General features: G+C 40.4%; 1 protein-coding gene across 1 annotated transcript in view; it reads left to right on the forward strand.

Moving 5' to 3' along the window:
- Positions 1-25,681, forward strand: part of Mthfd2l (methylenetetrahydrofolate dehydrogenase (NADP+ dependent) 2 like) — a 106,405-nt gene that overhangs the window by 12,305 nt on the left and 68,419 nt on the right. Inside the window, exons 2-5 of the mRNA XM_042257620.2 lie at positions 2,550-2,734; positions 3,288-3,410; positions 12,000-12,152; positions 13,234-13,341. Of these exons, the coding sequence (XP_042113554.1) occupies positions 2,550-2,734; positions 3,288-3,410; positions 12,000-12,152; positions 13,234-13,341 (569 nt within the window). The remainder of the gene's footprint in view (positions 1-2,549; positions 2,735-3,287; positions 3,411-11,999; positions 12,153-13,233; positions 13,342-25,681) is intronic.

The raw sequence follows: 25,681 nt of genomic DNA on the forward strand, positions 1-25,681 counted from the left end.
GGTACATTTTCTCAGAGCTGCCTTCACATCTTGCTTCCTCTGCGTCTGGCTGGCCACTCCTGACTCAGCCTTTCTATTCCCCGAATTCTCCTCTCTGCTTAGCCCTCCTATACTATACTTCCTGCCTGTCTACTGGCCAATCAGTGTTTTTATTTATCTGCCAAATCAGAGCAACACACATTCACAGCATACAGAAAGACATCCCCAGTAGGTCTTAGCTTCAAGTTCTAAGAGACAACAATGGGCAGAAATAGCTTGTATTGGTTTTGATGTCTCTTGAACTCCCCTGATCAACAACAGCATGCCAGGTACTAGGGTTTTTCATGGACAGTGTGTGGCCTTGGGGACCTTATCACTCCAAGTAGTGTAACCTACTTTAAATTATTTATATGTGCATACACATACACACATATTTTTTAAGTAAACAGAAAATAATCATCTTTAATGCCCCTTATACCTCTTCCTCTCTTCCCTCTGTTTTGTCTTCTTTTTCACTCCCTAGCTAAGAGCCCTCTTGTTTTTCTAATGTTCCCCAGCAGAGAACCTGTACCATACTGTGCCCCTCATCACAGGTCCTCTCACTGTGATCCTTTTTATTCTGTTTCTGTGGCAATACACATCACCTCAATAAGGCGTGCACAATGACAACCATAGTTGACATGTTAACGTGAATGGGGGAACCTCATAAGGCCTCAGCTCTAGATGAAGTCAGTTAATTAATGGCTGCTAAGAGAAGGAGAATCAGTTTTCTCCAGGGATGATCCCCATGATAGGTTACCCAATCTCAAGTAATCAGTCAGTCCTAAATGTGTAACACTAAACAGACTCAGTAGGTTGTACTTATATATGCTTATATATAAGTGTATGAATAATAATTAAAGAAGAGGTTATGAATTTGAGAGAGTGGAGAAGCACGGGAAGAGTTGGAGTAGGGAGAGAGTGGGGTAGAAATGATGTAAATACAGTACTTATATATGAAATTCTCAAAAAAATATATTAAAAAAAGTACTTAAAAGCCCAGAATGCTCCAGAAAGGCTCCAAGGGCAGTGGAAATAATTCCCAAAACTGAAAAGTGGGATTCTATGAAATTGAAAAACTTCTACATAGCCAAGGAAGGAACAACCAGAGTGAAGAGAGAGCTTACAGAATGGGAAAATGAAGCTGTACTTCAGGTATAGGACTAATACCTAGACTATATGAAATTAGACACCAAAACTTCAAATGAGCTGTTTTTTCTCTCTGTTGCATCACCCATAAAATAACACAGGGGAGGGAGTGGGAGCCTTTAGTGCCTTGTAGAGGCACTAAGATCATTTACAAAGGCTCTGACCCTGGCTTGATCTGTAGAGGGCATGAGGTCCTCTGCTTACAGATAAGCACTAGGGAGACCAGGAATGTTAAACACATAGGGCTGTTCCTTCAAAGGAAGAGGTGTAGAGCCTGTTTTCTGCCCAGAAGGCTGGGAGTGGATGTGGTTAATAGCCCAGTGACCTCTGCATTATCTCTATGGCAAGGCCACTTATGGCTCCCCCAGAGTCTTAGTTTATCTCAGTTACCCTCCCTAGATACTTATCTCGAGCACGGTTTCTCAGCCTATACTACAACCCGTTTTTATGGGACATGTAACAAGTATTTTACAAACGGGAGCAGAGAGGGTTAATAACCTGGTGACATTTACACTGTCTGTATGACTGAGACCACACCAGATCCTCTCCAGAGCCTTAAGATGTCACATGTAGTCAACCCATAGAACCCATCTTTCTGGAAGAGGTCACATGTCCTTTGAAAAGAGTTTCAATATAATCATGTCTTGAGCTTTGTTGTGCACATGCAATTGAGTTAATTGTCACCAGGGAATCTTTTTTTCTTCCTGAATTGTACTGTACTTAAATATGCCTAAAATAAACTGCCCAGTGTCAGACTCTCAAAGTTTGAACCAGCTCCAGTTACTGAGTTACGTTGAACCAGACTTCCTTCTTGCCTCATGTGGATCATTACTCTGCTGGCCATGGTGTTTGCAGAGACCCCCACACTGATCTCCTCCCAAAGCCCCTCTCCTAATCTCAGAACTGAGAAGTTTAGAATTTCAGCATAAATTTGGGGTAACATAAATACATTCAGTCTAGTACAAGCCGATTATAAGGCAGATGTACAAAAAAAGTTATAACCCTTTGCAAAAATCATTAGTATTATTTATGAATTTGAAAATGAGTGTCAGATGTTGTTAGAAAAGTCAAATTTTGGATGCCCATAGTTGTTTTGAATATTTTTATTTTGTGTGTCTTTGTGGCTGGGTACCGTGTGCAGTGACTGTGGAGGCAAGAAGAGGGCTCCTCTGGAGATGGGGTTCCAGTCAGTTGTGAGACACCATGTGGTAGTGGGAGCTGAACCTTGTCCTTCCTCTGCAAGAGCAACGTGCGCTCTTAACCACTGAGCCATCTTACCAGCCCCCACAGCTGTTTTGAACATTCTTGTACCATACATTTATTCAGTTGAATGTTCCTTATTGGCTTTTTTAATATTATACTTAGTGTTTTGTTTCCTACAGACATGAAGCCATTATCATCTCAGGAACTGAAATGGCCAAACAACTCCAAAAAGAAATACAGCAAGGTGTGGAATCATGGATTGCTCTTGGGAACAGGAGACCCCACCTCAGTATCATTTTAGTGGGAGATAACCCAGCAAGCCACACCTACGTCCGGAATAAGATAAAAGCTGCGTCCGCTGTAGGTGGGTATGTGTGTGAGCTGTAACTGTTATTAAATGTTTCTGTTATCACAAAAAGTTACACAATCATGATTGATAATTATCAAGTAAGCACCATTCAAATAGCATGGCCTATTGTTATTATTAGAAATTATTCAATTACCCATGCTTATATGAATGTCTTACTGTGTTCAGGTTTCTTATAGAATTATTTCAGTGTGATTTCCTATTTTATGGATTAGGTAATAAGATTCTTCACTTTTAAAGAACTTTGTATATTGCATCTGCTTTAACTGAATCATAAACTTCCCTGATTTCCTGTCTCCCTTGGTTTCTTTAAGGCTACTCAGAGGGCTTTTCACAAATCAGTGCAAGCTGTCTTCTGGAGTAGTAGCCAAGTGATGCCTAGGAATCAGGAGAGAATCCCTGTACTGACTGAGAAACCCCTCCTCCGGTGACTAGAACACTGACTCTATCGAAGGGCTTTCCTTCCAGTGGGAGGATCAGAGGAGCCCAGAGACATACTGGGGGAGACAAAGAATATTCCCATGACCTTCTCTGCCTGGCTTTCTTCCAGGTATCTGCAGTGAGCTCATTCTAAAGCCCCAGAGCGTTTCTCAGGAGGAACTTTTGGATATCACTGATCAGCTGAACATGGACCCAAGAGTCAGTGGTATATTAGTTCAACTACCACTTCCAGGTACATGATGCTCTTTTGTGTATTTGGTTGGGCAGGAGAAAAGGCACATCATGGCATTGGCGGCCATTTATAAAACACATTTAGAAGAGGACTGGCTGTTATCTTAGTACTGTAGTAACAGCTAACAGTTTCTTGAGGATTTACACATATGAGATTAAAAGCTGTGAGTAGAAAACTTAGGTGTGGGCAAGACATATGTCTCTGTTCAGCCGGCACAGCCACAAATGATTGTAAGCTGAAGGCAGGTGGTGCTCCTAACACACAATGGGGAAAATTAGCAATTTTTCTGTGTCTCTTAACAATTTTTGTTCAGGTATTAAAAAACTAATCTTATTGTGGTTTGTAAATACATAGTGACATAAAAACTAGTGTGACTAGTATTTGTCCACCATATTATCTTTTAAAACATTAGACGGAAGAATTAAAGTATCTATTTTTTTTGTTGGTTTGTTTTATTTTTTAAATAAAACCATATCAAGAGTGGTTTGCATAGTGATCAGTGGCTCGATGTGCAACTGATGTGGAGCAAAACACCTTTTCAAGGGCATGATGAACTGATTGGCCAAATTCCTTCCTAAGCAGTTTATCTTTTATATGTACATTCAACATCATGGATATTGATGAGAATTCCTTAATGTGAAGTTTGAGCAGGTGTTGCTTCCTTTGGAATTCTGTCTTGCTTTTCAGCATGGCCCTGTCCCTTATTTCTCCCTGACCCCCACTCAGTTCCCCACTTCACAGGATGCAGTGTTAACATGCCAGTCGGTTGGCATGCCCCCATTTACATGCAGGTTGAATCCTCTTGGAGTGACTTAATATTCTTGTGTATGTCAGGGTTTTACAGATTAGTTCTTACCATTGCTTCATGCAGGCAGAGGGGTCTCCTGCCTCTCCCTGCTGTTTACTGTTTTTTCGGATCCACTCACAGACATTACACTACATTGTCATCTCTTGTTTATTTACCTTTCATATTTATAGGCTAACCCTCTTGGTCTCTTCTATACTTGTATAATGTCATGTGGGTGTAAGTCTGGGATACTTGTGAGGACACACTTTATGTCTGTATTTGAACTGAATAAGAAATATTCATTTCCCAATCAGATCTTTGAAAGAAATACATAGTTGGCCAATGATAACATGCTTGACTGTTATGTGACTCATATTTCTTGGATGTGACGCCCCAAGCAAAGCAAAAATAGTGAGAAAATATCAAATTTAAAAACTGATCCATAGTAAAGAAGTCATTAGAAGTCATCAACTTTTTTACTGGATGAAGAGATAACATTATAGAATGAGAGAAATGGTTGTGAACCATACAAATAATAATAATACATTAATATTCAAAATACGGTCATCTTAATACAACTAAATTGCTGTGGAATGTTGGGGCCATTCTTGGATTCCTCGTAGCTTTCTTTACCCAGCAGGTACGCATAGAGGATGATTAGGACCACGGGCCTGAGTGCAGGTGTCTGAGATGGTCTGTCCTTGGCTGTGCTGGGGGATGGTCTGTATGTCAAGTTGCTCTGATTGGTCAATAAATAAAACCTGATTGGCTGTGGCTAGGCAGGAAGTATAGGTGGGATTAACAGAGACGAGAAATAAAAGAACAGGAAGGCAGAAGGACTCACTGCCAGCTGCCACTCTGACAAGCAGAATGAAAGATACCGGTAAGCCACGAGCCACGTGGCAAGGTATAGATTTGTGGAAATGGATTAATTTAAGCTATAAGAACAGTTAGCAAGAAGCCTGCCACGGCCATACAGTTTGTAACCAATAGAAGTCTCTGTGTTTACTTGGTTGGGTCTGAGCAGCTGTGGGACTGGCGGGTGACAAAGATTTGTCCAGACTGTGGGCCAGGCAGGAAAACTCTAGCTACACTAAACAGCAAGAAAACAACCTCCTTAAGTGTTTTTAAAGGATTTGCATGTGAAATAAACCACACAGAGAGACAAATATTGAATTATACCACTAATATGTGGGATTAAAACATGTCAAACATGGCCAAGCCTGGTGTACTTGGCATTTGGAGGCAGGAGGGTCAGGACTCTTTGGCTACATAGTAAGTTCAAGGCCAGTCCAGGCTACATGAGACCATGTCATAAACACAGAAACAAACAAGCAAACATGTCAATCTCAGAAACATACCATAGAATGGTGGATACAGGAATTGAGGATTGGAGAGTGTTTATGAAGTCCTGGGCAAAGAATTTATTACTCTGGTTAGATATGACCAGTAGCTTCTAGAGACCTATTGTACAAAATCATGAGATAGTTATAACATATTGCCACAAAAGCAGATTTACATATTCTTACCACACAAAAGGAAATACATGATGTGTTGATTGATTTAGCCATTACATGAAATATGCACGTGGCAGAACATCATATTACATATCACAAAATCACATATAACTTCCATAATTAAAATGTTATAAAGTTATTTTCCAAACCACTATATTTCCTTCCTCAGAGTTTCTAAGTACATTCTATTTAGTTTGTCCTAACAAAAGCAAATTTGTGTCTACATGTTGCCTTTGTGACCAGTTAACTTGGTGACTTTGTTATTAATGGCCACTAGATGGCACTGGTTATCTGTCTGTACTACAGCCAAAAAAAAAAAAAAAAAAAAAATGCAGAGTAAGAAACAGGTAAGAGGGACCTCAGCAAATGTGAGGGTGGTCTGAGAGAAGGTGCTTTTCTATATGCAAAGCCAATAATATGTACACAAGGTCCCAGTGGTCAGCATCCACTGGACTAAGGTCTCTGTTATATGACGATTTTCTATTTACTAATTCAGTTTGAATCCTCACAGTCATCCTGTGTGGGTAGAGCTGTCGTGATGGGTATTTGCTGAGAAGAACACGGAGGTCGAGTCCCTTCCTTCTGAGTAACCAAGTCTGGATCCAGGCAGACTGATTCCTCATGCTAATATACATAACCATAGTTGATACATTTTCAGGGTATCAATATAAGCTAGTGGATAATGTAAATGTTTGAAGTGTGTGCATTCATGTTATACCTTTTAATATCTGGAGAGACACGATGTTGGAAGAGGTGGGTTTTATAAGAAAATTGTCTGGACTTGAGTCTTGGCCATGCCATTTACTGGTCACCTCTTTGTCTCAGTGTCTCCATCTGGTAAGTGAAGAAAATGCTGCCTGCTTCATAAAGAATTTTTAGCATTAAATATACTAATCAGAATAAAGGAGGACTTGTATGGGATATTAATTTTAAAATCCGATTATTTCGTGAGGAGAAGTCAATCTGAGTTATTTGTCTTTTAGATTTAGGTTTTTAGAAAAGACACCAAAGGAATAATAGGTACAGGAACCAGGATGAAATTGAAACCAGGTTGGAACAGGAGTAGAGTTGGGTTAATGGATTATTTGTGTAATGGGTAAATATAGGTTATTGTCAAGGTGATAGCTTTTGCTTTTTTGGTGACAGATTTGGACATACTTAAATTATGATGAAAAATAGAGAATTCACTGAAATTTGGGTATTTGGGGGTTGAAATCAAGACTGTGTCATAAGAGGGCTGGCTCTATTGGTTAAGTGCTGTGCAAATGTGACAATCTAAGTTTGGGTCCCTGGTTCCTATGTAAAAGGCTGAGCATGACAGTGCTTGCCTGTAGCCCTAGCACTGGGGAGGCAGAGGCAGGAGCACCCATGAGGCTTGCTCACCAGTTTATCTTGCCATATCTGCATGCTCCTATTCATTGAGAATATAGTTCAAAAGGTGAGGAGGAGAGTGACAGGGCAAGACACCTAATGTCACCTCTGGCTTCCACACACATGAACACATACACATACGTATAACACACACACACACACACACACACACACACACACACACACACACACACACTAAAAATGAGTATCAACAAAAATAAATTATTATGTCATAAGCTGTGAATTGTGGTTAATTCTTTTAAAAACAATATTTTGAGAAGAAATTTTTGCTTCATATAATTTTGGCATGATTTCCATAATCCCATTCTGACAATGTTATTTATCTACTTTAAAGTTTTATAGGTAACTTTTTAAATGAGGTAAAAGACAAGAAAAGAGGCAGACAACTGTCTTGTAAATGGAACCTACTTCCACTAGATGGCAGCATTGAGCAAGCACCTTTTACAACTATCTTAGTACTTTGTGGGGACAGTCAGTTACTGAGACAATTTATATCTTCCAGGGATTTCTTTATCTCTGTAGCCACTAATGTCTCTTTCCATGCATGCCCAGGTGTAAACCATCTGAAGGGTGTTTTTGTTGTCCAAGTTTATAGACATGTCTTTTGAGATGACTTCTCAAAACAAAAACAAAAACAAAACAAAATAAAACACAACCACACACAAAAATAACAAAACCACTTCAAATTAAGGAATTTCAAAAGCAACAGTAATATTCTGCTTTTCTTACCATCTTTTTCTTTTTCCTTTATCATCTGTTTTTTGAGTGTATTCATCTCAAAATGTTATTTGCATGGTGTATATTTCTTTTTAAAAAATCTTTTTTACACACTGAGTAAATCCAATATTTAATTTTAATTTTAGTTTACACATGGAAAAATAACTTCACAGTGCTAGACACATAAATTGTGCCATGGCATAAAAATCTTGATCATATTTTGTTGGTTTCAAATATAATTTTTATTTTATTTTTTTCCTTCATTTTTTTTATTAAGAAATTTTCTACTCACTCCACATACTATCCACAGATCCCCCTCCTCCCTCCTCCCACACCCCAGCCCTCTTTCCCAAGCCACCCACATCCCCACATCCCCCAAATTGAGGTCTCCCATGGGGAGTCAGCAGAGCCCAGCACACTGAGCCTAGGCAGATCTAAGCCCCTTCCCACTGCACCAAGGCTGTCCAAGGTGTCACACCACAGGCACCGGGTTCCAGAAGCCTGCCCATGGACCAGGGACAGATCCTGATCCCCCTGCCTGGGTGCCCCCCAAACAGTTTGAGCCAAATAACCATCTTCTGTATCCAAACAAAGAGTTGGTTCTTTGAGAAAAAAAAAATCTTTTAAAAAATATGTATGAGCCCCACTAAATGGACTCAGCAGGTTGCATTTACATACTTACTCACTTATATATACATGTAACAATAAAGACTAAAATAAAAGAGGCTATGATATGAGAGGAGCAGGATTGGAGGTGTGAAAGAGGTTGGAGGGAGAAGACAGGGAGCTGATATAAAAACAGTGCACAAAAAAATTTTAAAAATAATTTTATTTAAGAAATTAAGATATATGTATTTATAGGCTATGTCTATGGTCCTCTGTATTATTGAATTTAATTTATAAAAATACTCTGGCCAGACAACTCAGGGGAAAAGGATACTTAAGGAGCAACTTGAGTCTAAATTATTGTTCCTGAGATGTTGGCATGCAAGGTACCTAAAGCAACATTTCTTCCTATCTACTGTGGGTTTAACTTTTATTAGGAAAGAAATACTTCTGTGAGTCATTTATTCTATAGGATATATACTGCTTGGAGATTTTAATGTAGGTTTGACAGAAATTACTGTACATAGGGCTTGAGAGCCTGATAACTTCAGAAACCAGGATTTTTCCATCATCAGAAGAAGAATAGGCCACTGTAGTTTGAAGATTTCCTGTGTCCCGGCTTGCTGGTGATCAGGACAAATCTTTCCCACTTGCATCCCCCAAGTAAACACACAGAGTCTTATACTAATTATAACTTCATGAGCATGGCTCAAACTTTTACTAGCTAGCTCTATATCTTAAATTAGCCCATAACTATTAATCTATATATCTCCACATGTTCTGTGCCTTTACCTGAGTCCCATTACATTTTGCTCCTTGGGCGGCTCGCTGGCATCTCTCTTGGCCTTCTTCCTATCTCTCCTTTTGAATTTCCCGCCTGCCTCTAAGCTGCCTTGCCATAGGCCAAATGACTTTGTTTATCAACCAATCAGAGCAACACATATTCACAGCATACAAAAAGACATTCTCCCATCACGTCACATTAGATGACTTAGATAGTCTTCAGCTCACATCCGGGAATCATAGAATCAGATAAAGCTAAGATTCAAAAGCATCATAGGATGTCTGTAAAGTAATTCCCAGGCATCCTGAGAAGTCTCCTTGCTGCAGGAGATGGAAGCTGTGGGTGTATGGAGAAAGAGATATATCCCTATATGGCCTAGAATAGTGGTTCTCAACCCCATGGGTCATAAAAGACCATCAGAAAACATAGATATTTACATTATGATTCACACAGTAGCAAAATTAGTTATGAAATAGCAATGAAAATAATTTTATGGTTGGGGGATCTCCACAACATGAGGAACTGTATTAAAGGGTCACAGTGTTAGGAAGGTTGAGAACTGCCAGCCTAGAGGATCCCACCCACTTCATTTCCAACCTTTACAAGACCCAAATTGGGGGTTGGAGCGGCTCAGTGAGGTTAGACTCACTTCACATTCCTCTTCTGTCCCCTCACCTCCCAATGATAAAATAGTTTTTGGATGGTGGCCTAGTAGACACCTGATGAGTATTATCTGCCTTGATTTTTTATTTTTATGTAGAATCCAAAGAATAGTTATTGAGACTACAGTTAAACCGTGAGGGTAAATATTTATGCTTTTAGAATGTAAGTTGGATAGACAGAAATTTGTCTGTTGACTCACCTAGTATCCTAACTCCCCATTGGACACATTGTTGTGGAATATAATTGTAACTGGCCAGAGATGTGTTACATTTGTTTGTGCTGTGGAATGTTACTGTAACTGTGTAAAGGTGTGTTACATTTGTTTCTGTTGCCTTTGTTAATGACGGAAAGATGTGTTACATTTGTTTTACCTCCCTAAGGCACCTGATTGGTCTAATAAGCTGACCGGCTAATAGCTAGGCAGGAGAGGGGTAGGCGGGGCTGGTGGGCAGAGAGAACAAGTAGGGGGAGAAATCTAGGCAAAGGAGAGAAAAGAGAACCAGGGAGAAAGAGAAGGACACACCAGAGTCAGAAGCCAGGCAGCTGCCAGCCAGCCAGACATGAGAAGCAATGAGAGTAAGATCTACAGAAGGAAAGAAAGGTAAAAAGTCCTGGGGCAAAAGGTAGGTGAAGAGAAACAGGTTAAGTTATAAGAGCTAGTGGGGCAAGCATAAGAGCAGGCTGAGCATTCATTACCAATAAGAAGTCTCTGTGTCATGATTTGGGAGCTGGGTGGGAGCCCCAAAGAAAAAGTCTGGTATATCACATGGAACACATCCAAATATTAGTTGAGTGAATATATGAATGAATTTTCAAAACTCTTATATAATGCTAAGGATGTGAGATTTATCCATTAACATAAAACTTTGCCTGGAATGTTTTATTTTTTTCAAGGCTTGAAAGAAATATTTCACCTTAAATTTATATTAGATAATATAGTAGTGCCAAGTGTTAAAAATATAAACACATCTCTCAATATATTTCAGAATCTAATGAAAGCCATATAGGATTAAGATTGCAGTGAGTTTATAAGTCGGTTTGGGGAAATGGAAATACTATTGAGTTTTCCAGCTCATGAGCAGAGTATAACTTTGTCACCTGTCAGCAGTCTTTTGTATCCTTATTACAGAAGTTGTTCTCAAATTTAGAAAAATTTATTCCTAAGAATTTTGCTGTTTACAGGGTATTATAAATAGTAACTTAAAAATCATTTTGTCTTCTGATGCCCGTGGCTTGTGTGCAGAAACAACCCTGGTCTTTGGTATGGACTCTGTGCTGTGTGTTCTCACTGAACTGACCTTGATCGTCCTTGTCATTATCTTCCGACTTCTCTAGAGGGCCAGAAGAGACAACTGTGCCACTCATGAGCAGTTTCACCAATTCCTTTGTGACTTCTCTGTCTCTTTCCTCTTCCCTATCATATTAAACTAGGACCTGAACCAAAGGGTAAATAGAGATGGGGAGAGTGGACACCTTTTTTCTTCGGATCTTCAGGGGCAAGGATCAGTATTTTCCTACTAAATCTGCTGGCTGAGGGTTTTGGAAAATGCCTGTACCAGACTGACAACTCCAGTGAGATTTCTCCTTCGGCCTGCCGCAGCTGTAACCCCGTTTCCTTGCCAACCCTCTCACCTTTTCACATGTTTGCTTTTTCTTTATGTCGTTAGGGCTTAGCCAGAGATTTTTAGTAGAATTTGTGCACCACATTTGGGTAGCCTCTGTGGCTTCCTGTCTTACCCCATTTAATCTATAGTGTCCACATTTTTAACAGAAACCAATTAGTGGAAACATCTTGTGGTGGAGAAAAGTGGACTCAAATCCCTTAAGTCTGCACGCATGTTGAGGCAAAGACTTCTACCTACTTGTTGCCTCATTTCCTTGGGATTGTTCAGTTCCCCACAATTCACCAGTCCAGCTACTGTGTCTGTCAGTAGCCTATGCTCTACATGCAGCCGATCACAGCTATCACTCAAGAGCATTTTGGTTTACTATTTTGATGGCAAGAAAAGAATGATACTTTTATGTCTCTTACAGCTTATCTATCTATAGATCCCCAGTTTTCATTTGGTGGGCTTTCCCATAAATGTAAATTTTAAAGGAGACCAACTACATTTACTTTTCAGACCATGTGGATGAAAGAACAATATGCAATGGAATCACCCCAGAAAAAGATGTAGATGGATTTCATATTATCAATATTGGAAGACTGTGCCTTGATCAGCATTCTCTGATACCTGCCACTGCCGGTGCTGTTTGGGAAATAATAAAGAGAACAGGTTGGTAACGTGGGTCTGTGGGAAATGGATGCCAGATGCAGGTGAGCTCTGGGGCCTTGCTTGGGTAGAGCTACCTCTGTCTACAAGTGACTGAAATGATAAGCATACAACTAAAGTCTATAAAAAATGCTATACATTTGTGAATGTCACAGGACAAGACAGAATAAAAGAAAATGAAGAGCATGTGCCATGTGATAGGCAACTGCAGCTGTAGCTTGTAGTGAATGAACCTTCCAAATGTGGCCATGTCTTCCTACTTTTGAATTATGCATTTTGATGACAATCTTTCCAAAGTGTATAATATTTTCTTACTTTGATAATGAGTTAATCTTACAAGAACCATGTCTATTGACTGTAATTTTTTAATAAAAGCATGTAGACTTCTACTGTGCTAGACACATTCTGCCCTCATCAGCAGGTGGGTACATTCATGAAGCTCTGTGGCTTTGCACGTTGGTGGCTTCCCTGCCCCCACCACGGTCAATTCTCCTTTGGAAACATCTTTTCCTTTCTAATCTGCTGATCTCTTAACTGATGGACAGACTCTCCAAGAGAAAGCAGATTCTACAATCACACACTTGCCTGTCAGTTCTTGGATAAGCCTCAGTTTCAATTTCTTCATTTTTCCTGTGAAGAAATGGCAACCCCACAAGGCAGAGAGCTGACTTCACTTCTTTCTGAGAAGTAAAGTGTGTGCACCTTCCACTTTATGTTATCCCCATCTCGCTAGGAGGCTGATTGTCATTTGTGCTTAATATTGTGGTATGAATTTCTAGTCTAATTAGCAGTTAGTATATTTTAAGACTATACACTTCATATGAAACTCAGCATTTAAAATGACTTTAATGGCAATGAGAATTTTTGTGGTTTTTTCAAATGAGGACATAATGAGAGAGGAAATGGCAAACCCAAGAAGTGTAAAAAGAAATATTTATAAATAATCCAGCGAGGGCATGCTATAGACAGGGTAGGAAATCCAAATTTAATTAGAAGTTTTTAAAGAACATTTCAGTCGGCTTTTCATATGTTTAATTTGCTTCTTCTTGTTAGTCATGCATTTAAACAAACTGTATTTTTTAAGGAATTGAAACATTTGGGAAAAACGTGGTTGTAGCGGGAAGATCCAAGAACGTGGGCATGCCGATCGCCATGCTACTGCACACGGATGGAGAGCATGAGCGCCCTGGAGGTGAGTGACCTGCGGGGCTTCCTGGTTGGAGGGTCCCCCTTATGACTCCTGATGGTGTGACTCTGCACACTTGTGGGTTCATGCATCGCATCTCATGGTGTGAAAACCGTGAATTACAAAAAGGAATGGCCGATGTATTAGTTCTTTCCTACGGCTGTGATAAAACACCATTGTAGCCTTACATTTCTCCGGTCTCACCCCACCCGGCTGTCCTGTGTTTCTCCAGTCTTGCCTGGCCTGTGGTCTTGCAGCCGCTTATAAAATAACCACTCAGAGGCTTAATATTAATTGCAAATTATATGGCCTATGGCTCAGGCTTCTTATTAGCTGGCTCTTATAACTTAATCCATCACTATTAATCTATGTATCGACACATGTTCCGTGGCTTCCCCTGCATCCTATTACATGTTGCTCCCTGGATGGCGGTTTGGCATCTCTCCTTTCACTATCTCGCTTGGATTTTCCCACCTGGCTCCATCCTGCCCTGCCATAGGCCAATGCAGCTTTATTTAATAGCCAATGAGAGTAACACATATTCACAGCGTACAGAAAGGCATCCCACAACACACCGTGACCTAGGCAACTTGTTGAAGAGCTTATTTGGGGTTTACATTTTCAGAGTTCATGATGATGGGATGGAGGTAGCAGGTAACCAGAGCAGCAGCTGAGAACTCTGTCTCCAACAGGGAGCAGGAGGTTGAACCACAGTGAGAATGGCAGGATGCTTCTGAAACCTCAAAGCCCACTGACACTCATCTTCCAACAGGGCCGCCCCTCCTGATCATTCCCAACGCTTCCACCAACTGGAGACCAAGTATTCAAATGTACTAGCCTGTCAGGGCTAGCCTTATTCAAACCACTACTGCTGAAAATATGTGACCCTTTTGGTCCTTTTCTTTTGCTTTCTTTCTTCGTTTTTTACTTATAGCTGTAAACACTTTTTTAAAACTCAATAACAATACAGACATTAAGAAAGGATAGAAGTCACCAGACACATAAAAATCATCACTTCAGAAAATTCTCAAAAAGTTGCATGTTGAGTTGTAGAATGGTTTAGTACACCACAAATCACCTGGTTAGTTCCCTTAACAGGAATGAAGCCTGGGGCTTGGGGCTCATAGCTGGTTGTCTGGGTTAGACAACTCTGTGTTGCTCGGCAGTAAGAGTGACACGTCACCTTGGAAGCCCAGTGAGATGTGAGGGCGTTTGAGAACGCGTACCACATTGTCCAGGTGCCTGCCAGCTCACCACCCTCCTAGGAGCTTGGGGTTTTCAACTGTCTCATAGCTGGGTGTTGAGCAGATCCACACCGAGGGCTGGTGACAGGGTGGGAAGAACATTTGGCAAAGGACAAGGGGTGTGAGGTTCACGGCTGTCTGAGCCAGTGCTGTGACAGGGGACAAAAAGTGCTCAGACCAAGTTTACGGTTTCAGTAGAAGCAGCGGTTAGTCTGCATATGGGCTACTGATGTTCACCGGGACCTTTACTGACCATCCTTCCTAATTCCTGCATTTTGCCCTATCTTCTATACAGTGGCACTTCACTGAGTTCTTTAACTACAAAAAAGCAGGCATACTTTTGTTAAATGACAGCACATGCACACACTACCATACATAGGCTTACAGAGATTTCTAAAAAAATATTATTAACCATGTTGAATCCCAGTTCCTGAGATCAGTTCTGTTTTTTTGTTTGTTTGTTTGTTTTTTGGCAAGTCTTTTTTTTAAAGGGTCTTTACTATGATAATACATATGAAAGAATTTTTTTAAAACTCAAAGTCCTATGGACTTATCTAAAGCAATGCCCAGACATGGTGGCACACATCTTTAGTCCTATCTCTCTAGAAGCAGAAGCAGGCAGATCCCTGTGAGTTCAAGGTCAGCTTGGTCTACATAATGAGTTCTAGGCCAGGCAGAGCTACTTAGTGAGATGCTATCTCAAAACCACAACAACAAAAAAAGTGATGAATGGATGGGCATGAGGCGTTTGAATTTTATTTTCTGTTCTAAGAATCTAGTGTAGGAAATACATGTACTTGGATCGTAGTAAGTCTGGCTGGATGGTGACTCCAGGCAGTTGTCAGAGCACCCATCTTCCAAGGCATCATTTCTACCTCACTCTTCCCTGCCAGCTCACTCTACACCATCCTCATGGTTGCGGAATACTGGTTCATCCTGGCCTTCGTATAGTATTTTTATGTTAAGCCAGGTAAAACCAGCAGAAATTTTACAAGAATATACTGTTTTTCATGGAAAACCTTGATGAAGAGACAAGTAAGTTTTTCTTCGTTTTCACCTTTTAGTTTTCTTGTCTCATCAGTAACATTCTGATCCCCATGTTTAGATGATCACTTTCTCATAAACTGTCTAGCCAATTTTCATTAATTCTGGTGCATAGAATTCATTACTATTCCCATTCTACAGATCAAGCTTGTAAGGCTTTTGTGGGCTTTGAGGAAGTGTAAGTCCCAGGACTGGGAGCCAGGGATGAGCATCTGCCGTAGTTAGGAGCACGATCAGTGTAAAGACTCATTGCTGATCCTGTGATCTCCAACAGCTGATTATCCAGTGTAGATTTTTACTTTTATTGTCAGTAAGAAATGCGTAGCATTAATATCTCTCTTACTTAGCTATTGTGAAAATTCAATGAAATAGAAGTTTTAAGAAAGCATCAGTTACAATGTGTTTGCAGGGTTACTGCCTAACACATAATAGGTTGAGTTACTACATGTAGCCATGACAACTGCTGTTGTTTCAATTACTTTTAAGTCAATGACCTGTAACACACCACTTACATATGTACAGGGAAATGCTCTGAGGTTAGTGAGGATCTCTCCCTTGACTTTACTTGAAACTTAGTCTCTTTTCCTGTTGAGCTTTATTTTTGCTTTTTAAAATAATATTTAGTGTTTTGTAAGAATTTGAATAAGCTCAGCTTAGGAAGGCTTACAAACCCATGATTAGATATGTTACCATAAAACTCCAACACTACTCGACAACATGCTTTTTTCTTATATGCTTCAGTATGTTACATGCTAATTTATTGTCATATTTCAATTATGAATTATTTATAAACTACCTTAGAAAATCTATCCCCTTTTAATTCAGTTTTAAACTATATAATACTATGCAACAAATATTGCCTTACATATTTTAGCATATGTAGTTATTTATAGATATGTACCTATGTAGTAAAATATCAAAATAAACACAGATTGATGGTAGTGATGATTTTTGAGGAGAGAATTATGGGATTAAAACTGATTACTTTAAAAACATTTCATATTTTGTTCAATAAAATTTCTCCCCTTAATAAATACTAAAAATGGAATACATGTAGAATTGGTTATAATGTTGCTTACAGACCAGGTGGTTAAATTTACCTTTATTCTAGTGTACTTTACTTCCGTTATAATTACTGTATCTAAAAGGTAACAAATTATACTAAAAATGATATTGAAGGTTTGCCACATGGGTGGTGTTTAATTACATACACAGTAGGATCATGGTGACATATATTATAATGAACTGTAGCTAGCAGCTCCTGAATGTTTGGAGTCTGTGGGAAGGCTAGAGCTTGAATGTCTTCGCCTGGCAGAGCAGTAATTACATGCTTGTTTGCTAATGGAGATAATGAAGGAGGATTAACTGCAAATTCACATCTAGAGACCTTGCTGTAATGACACAATGTTGAGCATGTAGCTCACACTGTGTATTGTTTTACCAGTGGAGACTCAGAGGCCTAATAATTCATTTTTTTTTTTTTTTTTTTGGGTTTTTCGAGACAGGGTTTCTCTGTGTAGCTTTGCACCTTTCCTGGAGCTCACTTGGTAGCCCAGGCTGGCCTCGAACTCACAGAGATCCGCCTGGCTCTGCCTCCCAAGTGCTGGGATTAAAGGCGTGCGCCACCACCGCCCGGCCCTAATAATTCATTTTTAATCTCAAAGAAAAAACTGATTTCCCTAAAAGGAAAAGACAGCCATACTGTCATTTAGTTTAATATATGTCTGTTTCCGGCTCACTAAGTTTTGTCATTAAGAGCACAAAGCTTGGATATTTGTAAGAAAAATCTTTTAGTTTACTCAGGACTTGAAACATTCAAGAATGAGAATGTATGTAAATCTCTAAGTGCGAAGACTGCATAACTGCCCACCTCAGCATTGAACAGAAGTGGGGATGGGACCACAGTCTCTGCAGGAGCTTGAGGAGGAGGTGAGCCACCTTAGAGCTCTCAGATGGAGACACGGATTCTCTCCTCCTTGACAGGCTTGGTGGAAGTGAGTGATGAAGGGGACATGGCATGCAAGGACAGGAATTTATAAACCTTCAGCGAAAAGCAAACACTCTGCTACTTAGGTCAGCCCAGGCTTGGGTGAAGTGACATTTCAAGATAATAGTGGAAAGTCGCTTCTCATGAAACTTAGCAATTCCTATGACGTTGAAGGACCATTGTGAACATCATGAGGGTATTCTTTTTATTTCTTATTTTTTCAAATTTAACTTTTAATTGATTCTTTGTGAATTTCACATCATGCATCTCGATCCCACTCATCTCCCTGTCCCTTCTAATCTACCCTCTACCCTTGCAAACACCTCCCCTACCCCTGGATAAAACAAAATAAAATTTAAAGGAAAAAAGAAAAAAAAAGAAAAGAAAAATCTCATGGTGGAAGTTGTAGTGTGAGACAGTGAATCACACAGTCCTTTAGTCCATATGTTGTTATTTGCAAATGTTCATTGCATTTGAGGTCTTTGGTTTTTGCTACATCATCAATACTGGATTCTGACTTGTGCTCCTCTTGGATATCCTGTTGCTGTCCTGTGTCAAGAGATCCTGTAACTTTGGGTCTGCAGGACCAGCTCCTTCTTGTGGAGAGCCATCCCTGAGGTCACTGGAGGGAGAAAGCTGGTCCTGCTTCTCACCAGCTGCAGAACTAGGCAGAGTCGTCTCCATACCTTGACTAGGCAACACAATAGAGCTGGTCTTGGTGGTTTAGGTGTGGGCAAGCCGATCCCAAGGACATGAGAGCAGGAGAATGGCCTCGCCCCTTGCTGCTTACTACATGGGGTGAGCTAGCCAAGGTAATACTGGAGAGCTCATCCTGGTGTTGAGAATGAAGGAGAGGTGGCGGGCTGACTAATCCAGCAACAGCCCAGACCCAGAACCAGAGCTGTGAGTTGGTGCATCCAATCATCCACCCCATCTAGAGTATTCTTGTGACTTCTTTATATGTAGCAACAGAAGATACTTCTCTTTCTCTGAGAATGAAAACTGAATACCACTGGCTTTTTAGCACAGTGGCTTCCTCACCCAGCTTTTCCATAAGGAAGGAAGCCTAGGGAAAACCCTCTAATAGCTTTAAAAACATTTTTTCCCATCATAATAGCAGAGCACCCTCCCCATCAAGAAATTATAACTATTAATTATCACTAGTAGAATTTAGAATCTAATGTTATTTGTCATTCATTTAGTATCCTCCTGCATACTTTTATTCTCAAGCAGTACTTCTCACCAGAAATGACCAATGAAGTGGCCATGGCATGGGTTACATGCTCAGTATAGGATGTGGTAGCATTATTATGAGTGAAGAAGACTTGGTCTCTCTCCTCTGAAGCCAGTGCTCTTCGTCTTCAGATTCATCTTTGGAAGGTGTGTTTTCTCCAAGCACTGGCCACATGGCATCCAACATTTACAGTCTGCCTGACCTCCTACTGTGCTTCAATATCTCGTTCTTTGAGATGTTCTTTCCTTGTTTGTTTGTTTTGTTCTTTTTTTTTCCCCATGACAGGGTTTCTGTGTAGCCCTAGCTGTCTAGGAACTCACTCTGTAGACCAGGCTGGCCTTGAACTCAGAAATCCACCTGCCTCTGCCCCCAAGTGCTAGGATTAAAGGCGTGTATCACCACTGCCCAGCTTAAGTGGAAATCCATATGAGTTTTTATTAACCCACTGCCTTAGTTAGGGTTACCATCCCTGTGATGATAAGTTGTGGAGAAAAAGGGTTTATTTGGTTTACTCTTCTACATTGTAGAAATCAATGAATCAATCAATCATTGAAGGAGTCTAGAACATGAACTCAAACAGGACAGGAACCTGGAGGCAGTAGCTGATGCAGAGGCCATGGAGGGGTGCTGCTCACTGGCTTGCTCCTCATGGCTTACTCAGCCTGCCGCCTTATAGAGCCCAGGACCACCAGCCCAGGGATGGCACCACCCGAAATGGGCTGGGCCCTCCCCCATCAGTCACTAATTAGGAAAATGCCATACAGGCTTGCCTACAGCTCGGGTCTCAACTGAGGTTCCCTCCTTTCAGATAACTCTGGCTTGTGTCAAGTTGACACAGAACAAGCCAGCATATTCAGTGCTTTTTTGCCGTGAGCACTGACTCCAGTTTTCAATGCACATATTTTTGCCAGGCTGGGAGCATTATATCCCACCTGCAGGAGGCAGTAACCAGTAGTAGATGCTTGAGGCAATGCAACATGATGTGAGTGGCATGTGTGAGTAAACTCTGCCCAGGAGCAGGTGGGCCAAGCTCCCTAAGGTTTCAAAGAGAAGAGCCAAATAGAAACGCCTAGGAATGCAGGAGTTATGCAAAGCCTCACACGATGGGACCGGAACTCTTAGTCCTATTGGCCCTGAGTGGAGTAGGGAATATATAGCCTCTGTTGAGGAACCACATCCAAACTGGGCAGAGGGGATGGCCATGGCCAAACTGGGCAGAGAGGATGGCAGATAATTTGTTTCTGCAAGTATCAAATTCTGTGATGCTCTGTGTTGATCTGGTTTTACTAATTTAGAATTTTGAGTTGTTGATGTATTAGAAAAAAAAGCAAACTGTAGCACAAATTGTTAGAAGGTCTTATTAGTATAAAAAACCCAGAGCCAGATATTAGGGTGAACGCTGAAAGATCAGAGAAACAGAACATGCCACAGCTAACCTGACCTCGCCAACTCCTCAGCTGATCTCATTTCCTCAAACTGGAAGCCTCTGAGTCCTCATCCAATTGGATCTCAGCTAAACTGCTGCTAAAAGTTAAAAGCTTAACAAAGGCTCTAGTTCTTGGTTTTCATACCTTATGTAGCTTTTTGCTTCCTGCCATCACTTCCTGGGATTAAAGGCATGTGTCACCATGCCTGGCTGTTCCAGTGTGGCTTTGAACTCACAGAGATGCGGAGGGATCTCTGCGTTTGGAATGCTAGGATTAAAGGTGTGTGTGCCACTATTTTCTGGCCTCTATGTCTATCTCGTGGCTGTTCTGTTCTCTGACCCCAGGTAAGTTTATTAGGGTGCACGATACATTGGGGGACACAGTATCACCACAGCAAATGGTTATTCTTGTCTTACTCTCTCAGTTGAATAATAGCCCTGTTCTACTGTCCATGCCCTCTAACGTAAGCTCGCTAGTATCTCCAAAGCGTTTAGTTGGGAAATAGTCATTCTTACTGGACACCTGGGATTGCTCCACAGTGGGAAGTAACATTAAACCTATTTAAATTATAAAGCAGGGCTGGCGCATTGGCTCAGGGGTAAGTCACTTGCTGCAGAGTCAACAACCCGAGTTTGATCCCTTAGGACCCACATAGGGGAAGATGAAAGCCAACTTCTGAAAGTTTTTCTCTGACCGCCACATACATGCCGTGGGCCATGCAAGCCCTGCCTGCCCTACCACCCAAAATAAATAAATGTAAATGTTAAGATTTCAAAAAAATTAAGTTAAAAAGCAAAATTAAAAAAAAAAAAACCCTCTGTCCTCTTTCACTTTCTCTTGTAGTCCTGACCTCAGAAGACCACATATCAGCTCTGTTGTCAGCACAAAGCATCCTGTCTCTAATCTCTGTACACCTGTCCAAGGGGGCACTAAAAAAGCTTCGCCCTACCTTAGTAGCCACGTCACCTGTCATTTCCTCCCCATCTTATGCTGAGTCTTCGCAGTCTGCACACCATTCCCAAAGCACCATCCCTCCTGCTCCTGGAGTGCTATGTCCTGAAACCCTCTGCTGCTTCCCAGCGCCAACCTCCTTTCCCTTCCCACTTCCCAGCCATTGCTTTGTGTATCCCGGATCCCAGTCCTTACCCTTCCTCTTCCTCTCCCCCTCCTCCCTCATTTCAAGAAGTAAATATGACCTTCTTTTTGGGGTGAGGCAGTTTGAGATAAGGCCTCCTTGCATAGCCTGGCTGGTCTAGAACTCTATTCATAACTTAAACTGGCTTCAGACCTTGCAATAATTGTCCTGGCTCAGCTTTTCAAGTCCTGGGATTACAGGCATGTGTCATATGCCCAGCTAAATGCCAACTTCCGAATGACAATATTTCAGGCTTTTTTTATTTGTGAAATTTAGCAGAAGGACTCATAGATAATGATAGAATAACTCATTGAACCAGTAAATCTGTTAGATATTTTTATGTGCTAACCACTAGGCCAATATTGTACAAAATAAGGCAACAGATAGAAATTTAAAATATGAATGTATCATTTATTGAAAGGAAACTTTTTAATGGAAGAAAGGAAGAAGAAGAGAAGTAACTAGATGCTTCCCCACAGATCAATATTTTTTCATATTTAAATTATAAGCCTTTGAATAAAAGGACGATTGAAACCTCCACTGCCCCCAGAGTCACCTTGTATTCAGTAGGGGAGAGTGGGCCTCATCAATGTCAGGATGGAAGAAGAGACCACAGGACACTGTGTAAAGGAGGAGAAGTTGATGCTCATGTCATTCACTGAAAGAAGCCCCTGTTTCTACAATGAAACATCATGGTTCTGTCTATTCAGGCTCTCTTCTTACAGAGGGACTCAGTTCTTTGTTGGTAAATGTGCGAAATGCAACAGTGAATTAACTGGACAGGACTCTGCCCTCCCAAGACTACAGAGAAGTAGAAAAGATCATCATTAACCACAGGAAATAAATGATTGTAATTATAACTATGAAAAATGGGCCAAAGGAGAAGTCAAACTTTATGGGAAAAGCTTGGTATAGGACAGAATGAATAATTTCTAGATATATTGTACATGAATGCTATAACTTCCAATTATTATTACAATGAAGCTTTTCAAATCCTGTGTGTATAGTGTATATGCGTATCTGTGTCCCCATTTCCACCCCCCCACTGTGTGTGTGTGTGTGTGTGTGTGTGTGTGTGTGTGTGTGTGTGTGTGTGTGTAGAGCAGAGGTCAACATCAGGAGTCCTCTCTTTGGGTTATCTTTTGGGAAGTCATCTCTCAAGGAAACTAGAGCTCACTGATTGGCTAAACTGGCTGGTCAGTGAGATGCAGGGATCCACCCATCTCTGCCCCTCAAACCCCAAGTAGGATTACAGGTGTGTGTCATCATGCTTGGCTGTCGCATGGGTGTTGGGGGACTAAACTCGGGTCCTTATCCTTACGTGACAGGCACTTTACTGACTGATCATTTTCTCAACCTAAGATCATGTTTAATATTTACCTACTGAGACTATATTTAAAGTAAAGTTTCCTTCTTCATAGACCCATGGCAATATATTAGACATCATAGAAAGAGAAATGGTGAAGTGAAAGGAAAAAGGAGGACTGGAACTAAAAATGGAGCCAAAGATAAGACTTCTACTAAAATAAGGACATCATTAAATCTTCATGAATGTATTCCCACTGTCAAGCAAGCTACTTTTTATTCACTGGAGCTGAATGTATATTTGCTGAAGTTACTTCTTTGAATATAAATCCTTATGGCTGAGTCACTAGTTTCTTATTTAAAAGAACTTGTTAGCAGGATAAAAAGGAATAGAAAACCCAAATAAGTATCTGTAAGATTAAAAATAAACTCATGCTCTGGAAAAAATAAAATATTTTTCTAATCCTAGGACACATAATTTCTCTTGAGGGTTCTTATAAATGGAAAACTATATAGTGGATTCAGTAATATGTATGACATGCTTTTCAAGTTAAGACAATGCCTACATTTAATAAGACTATTTATCTAACCATTTAAGTGCAGATTAAAGCTACCACTCGTGTACATGGCTTTTAATTCTTGTTAGACATTTCTGCTCACTCTGTTTCTAGGCCATTCTGCCTTCAACTTCTCAAGCAGCATTCTCAATCCCATCTGGATTCTAGCATCATCCAGTTGCCTTTCCAAATATGGTTTCCCAATTCCAGCCATCAACAAAAGGAGATGAGAATCTAGGAGCCAGCAAAAAACATTATATTTTTAGAAACAATGAAGGAATATTTATGGTTGGGCTTGGGAGTGACTTCTCAAAACACAGAATTAGATTCATACTTAACATCTTTATCCATATCCATCCCCTAGGTCAGTGGTTCTCAACCTTCCTGATGCTGTGACCTTTTAATACTGTACCTCATGTTGTGCTGATTTCCAGCTATAAAATTAATTTTGTTGTTACTTCATTACTATAATTTTGCTAATGTTATCAATCATAATGTAAATATTTGATATGCAGGATATCTTCTATACAACCTCTGTGAAAGGGTCGTTTGACCCTCTGTGTACTGGCTGGTTTTGTGTGTCAGCTTGACACAAGGTAGTCATCAGAGAGGAAGGAGACTTAGTTGAGGAAAGGCCTCCATGAGATCTAACTGTAAGGCCTTTCCTCAATTAGTGATCAATGTGGGAGGGCCCAGCCTGTGATGGGAGGATGCCATCCCTGGGCTGGTAGTCCTGGGCTCTATAAGAAAGCAGGCTGAGGAAGCCAGGGGAAGCAAGCCAATAAGCAGCACCCCTCCATGGCCTCTGTATCAGATCCTGCCTCTAGAATCCTGCCCTGTTTGAGTTCCTGTTCTGATGTCCTTCAGTGGTGAACAATAATGTGGAAGCATAAGCCAAATGAAGTTTCCTTCCCAACTTGCTTTTTGGTCATGGTATTTCATCATAGCAATAGAAACCCTCACCAAGACACTGTGAAAGGTGCCACAACCCACAGGTTAAGAACCCCTGACCTAGAAGATTCTTTGTAGCCCCATGATTCAAAAATACCAACTGTACTCTAGACTTTTGCATCCACTCAGCAGTTTCATAGGCATGGCTCAGTAAACACGTAATATATGATGAACCCTTATTTCCAATTTTATTCCAATTGTCCTACCCATAGCTTGGATCCTAAGGATACATGTGGTAAAGATTTACTCCCTGGGCAGAGTTGGGGGTACTGGAGAGTAAACAGAGCTTTTCAAAGGTAGAACTTAGTGGGAAGCCTTGAGGTTGTTGGTTGCATATTCTTGAGAATTGTGGTCCCTTAGTCTCTGTATTCTTTTGCTTCTGACTACAAGTTAAATGGATGGTCCTCTGGAGCACAGCTCCTACCACATGCCCAAGGCAAGGAGGCCATCTGATCATGTGCTAAAATTTCTAAACTTAGGAGCCCAAACATTTTCTCTCAAGTGTATGTTATAGCAATGAACGCACCGTCTTAGTAAGTGGTACCTACCATGTGTTCACCAGAAGCTCAGTCTGTCCTGGATTTCTCTCTCACCTACAGCAGGTTTAATCCACCAACACAGTGTGTTAAAATATCCCTGTGGTGCTCACTGTCTCAACTAAAACATTCTAGTAAGACAACTTTTACTTCTCACTGGAAATATTATAATGTCTGTGAACTGATATCTCTGCATCTCACATAATCTCATGTTCTCCACACGATGACAACTAAGATGTATTGTTGTTCAGAAAGGTGGGTGCCAGGAACATTACCAAGGTGCTCTGCAGCAGGAGTCAGAAGTCTGAACACTTTTGCTTTTAACTTCTTTGGTTCATGTTTCTTTTGTTAACATCACAATGGCTACCAAATAGCTTGCCAAGACTCTTGCCATGGTTTGGTTATCATCAAGGTCATAAACACCGGTCAGTCTAGTCTAAATATGACTTTGGTATCTGCTATGGGCATTTCTAGCCAAATCTACTTTAGAGTATCAAGTTAGCTTGATGTTACTAAAGAAGTAGTGATGTGACTATAATAATTTTTTAATGAAGATTGACGTTTAGATTTTAGTTCGCATCAAACTTCACAGATTGCTAGTGTATGTGTGTTCATGTGTGTACCTTTAGTACATTGTAATCAAGGATAATCTGCTTTGGTATTTTTGAAAACAATGCCATCCAAAATAATACCACTTAAAAGTGTTGAGTACATAAAATATATTATTTATTTTTTAGAATTTAATGTTATAGTCATGTAATGTTATTTGTATTTTCTATATTCAGTCTGAATTCATGAACTGAAAGGGTGGATTAAATTCAGCAACTACAGTGTATTTCTATTTATATCATTTGTGACTTCTGCTGTATGAATTGCATTTCTCTTTTTACTTGTTACTTATACATTTATGTTCACTTGGATTTATT

This window comes from Peromyscus maniculatus, chromosome 10 (genome assembly GCF_049852395.1).
Source record: "Peromyscus maniculatus bairdii isolate BWxNUB_F1_BW_parent chromosome 10, HU_Pman_BW_mat_3.1, whole genome shotgun sequence".
Classification (NCBI taxonomy): domain Eukaryota; kingdom Metazoa; phylum Chordata; class Mammalia; order Rodentia; family Cricetidae; genus Peromyscus; species Peromyscus maniculatus.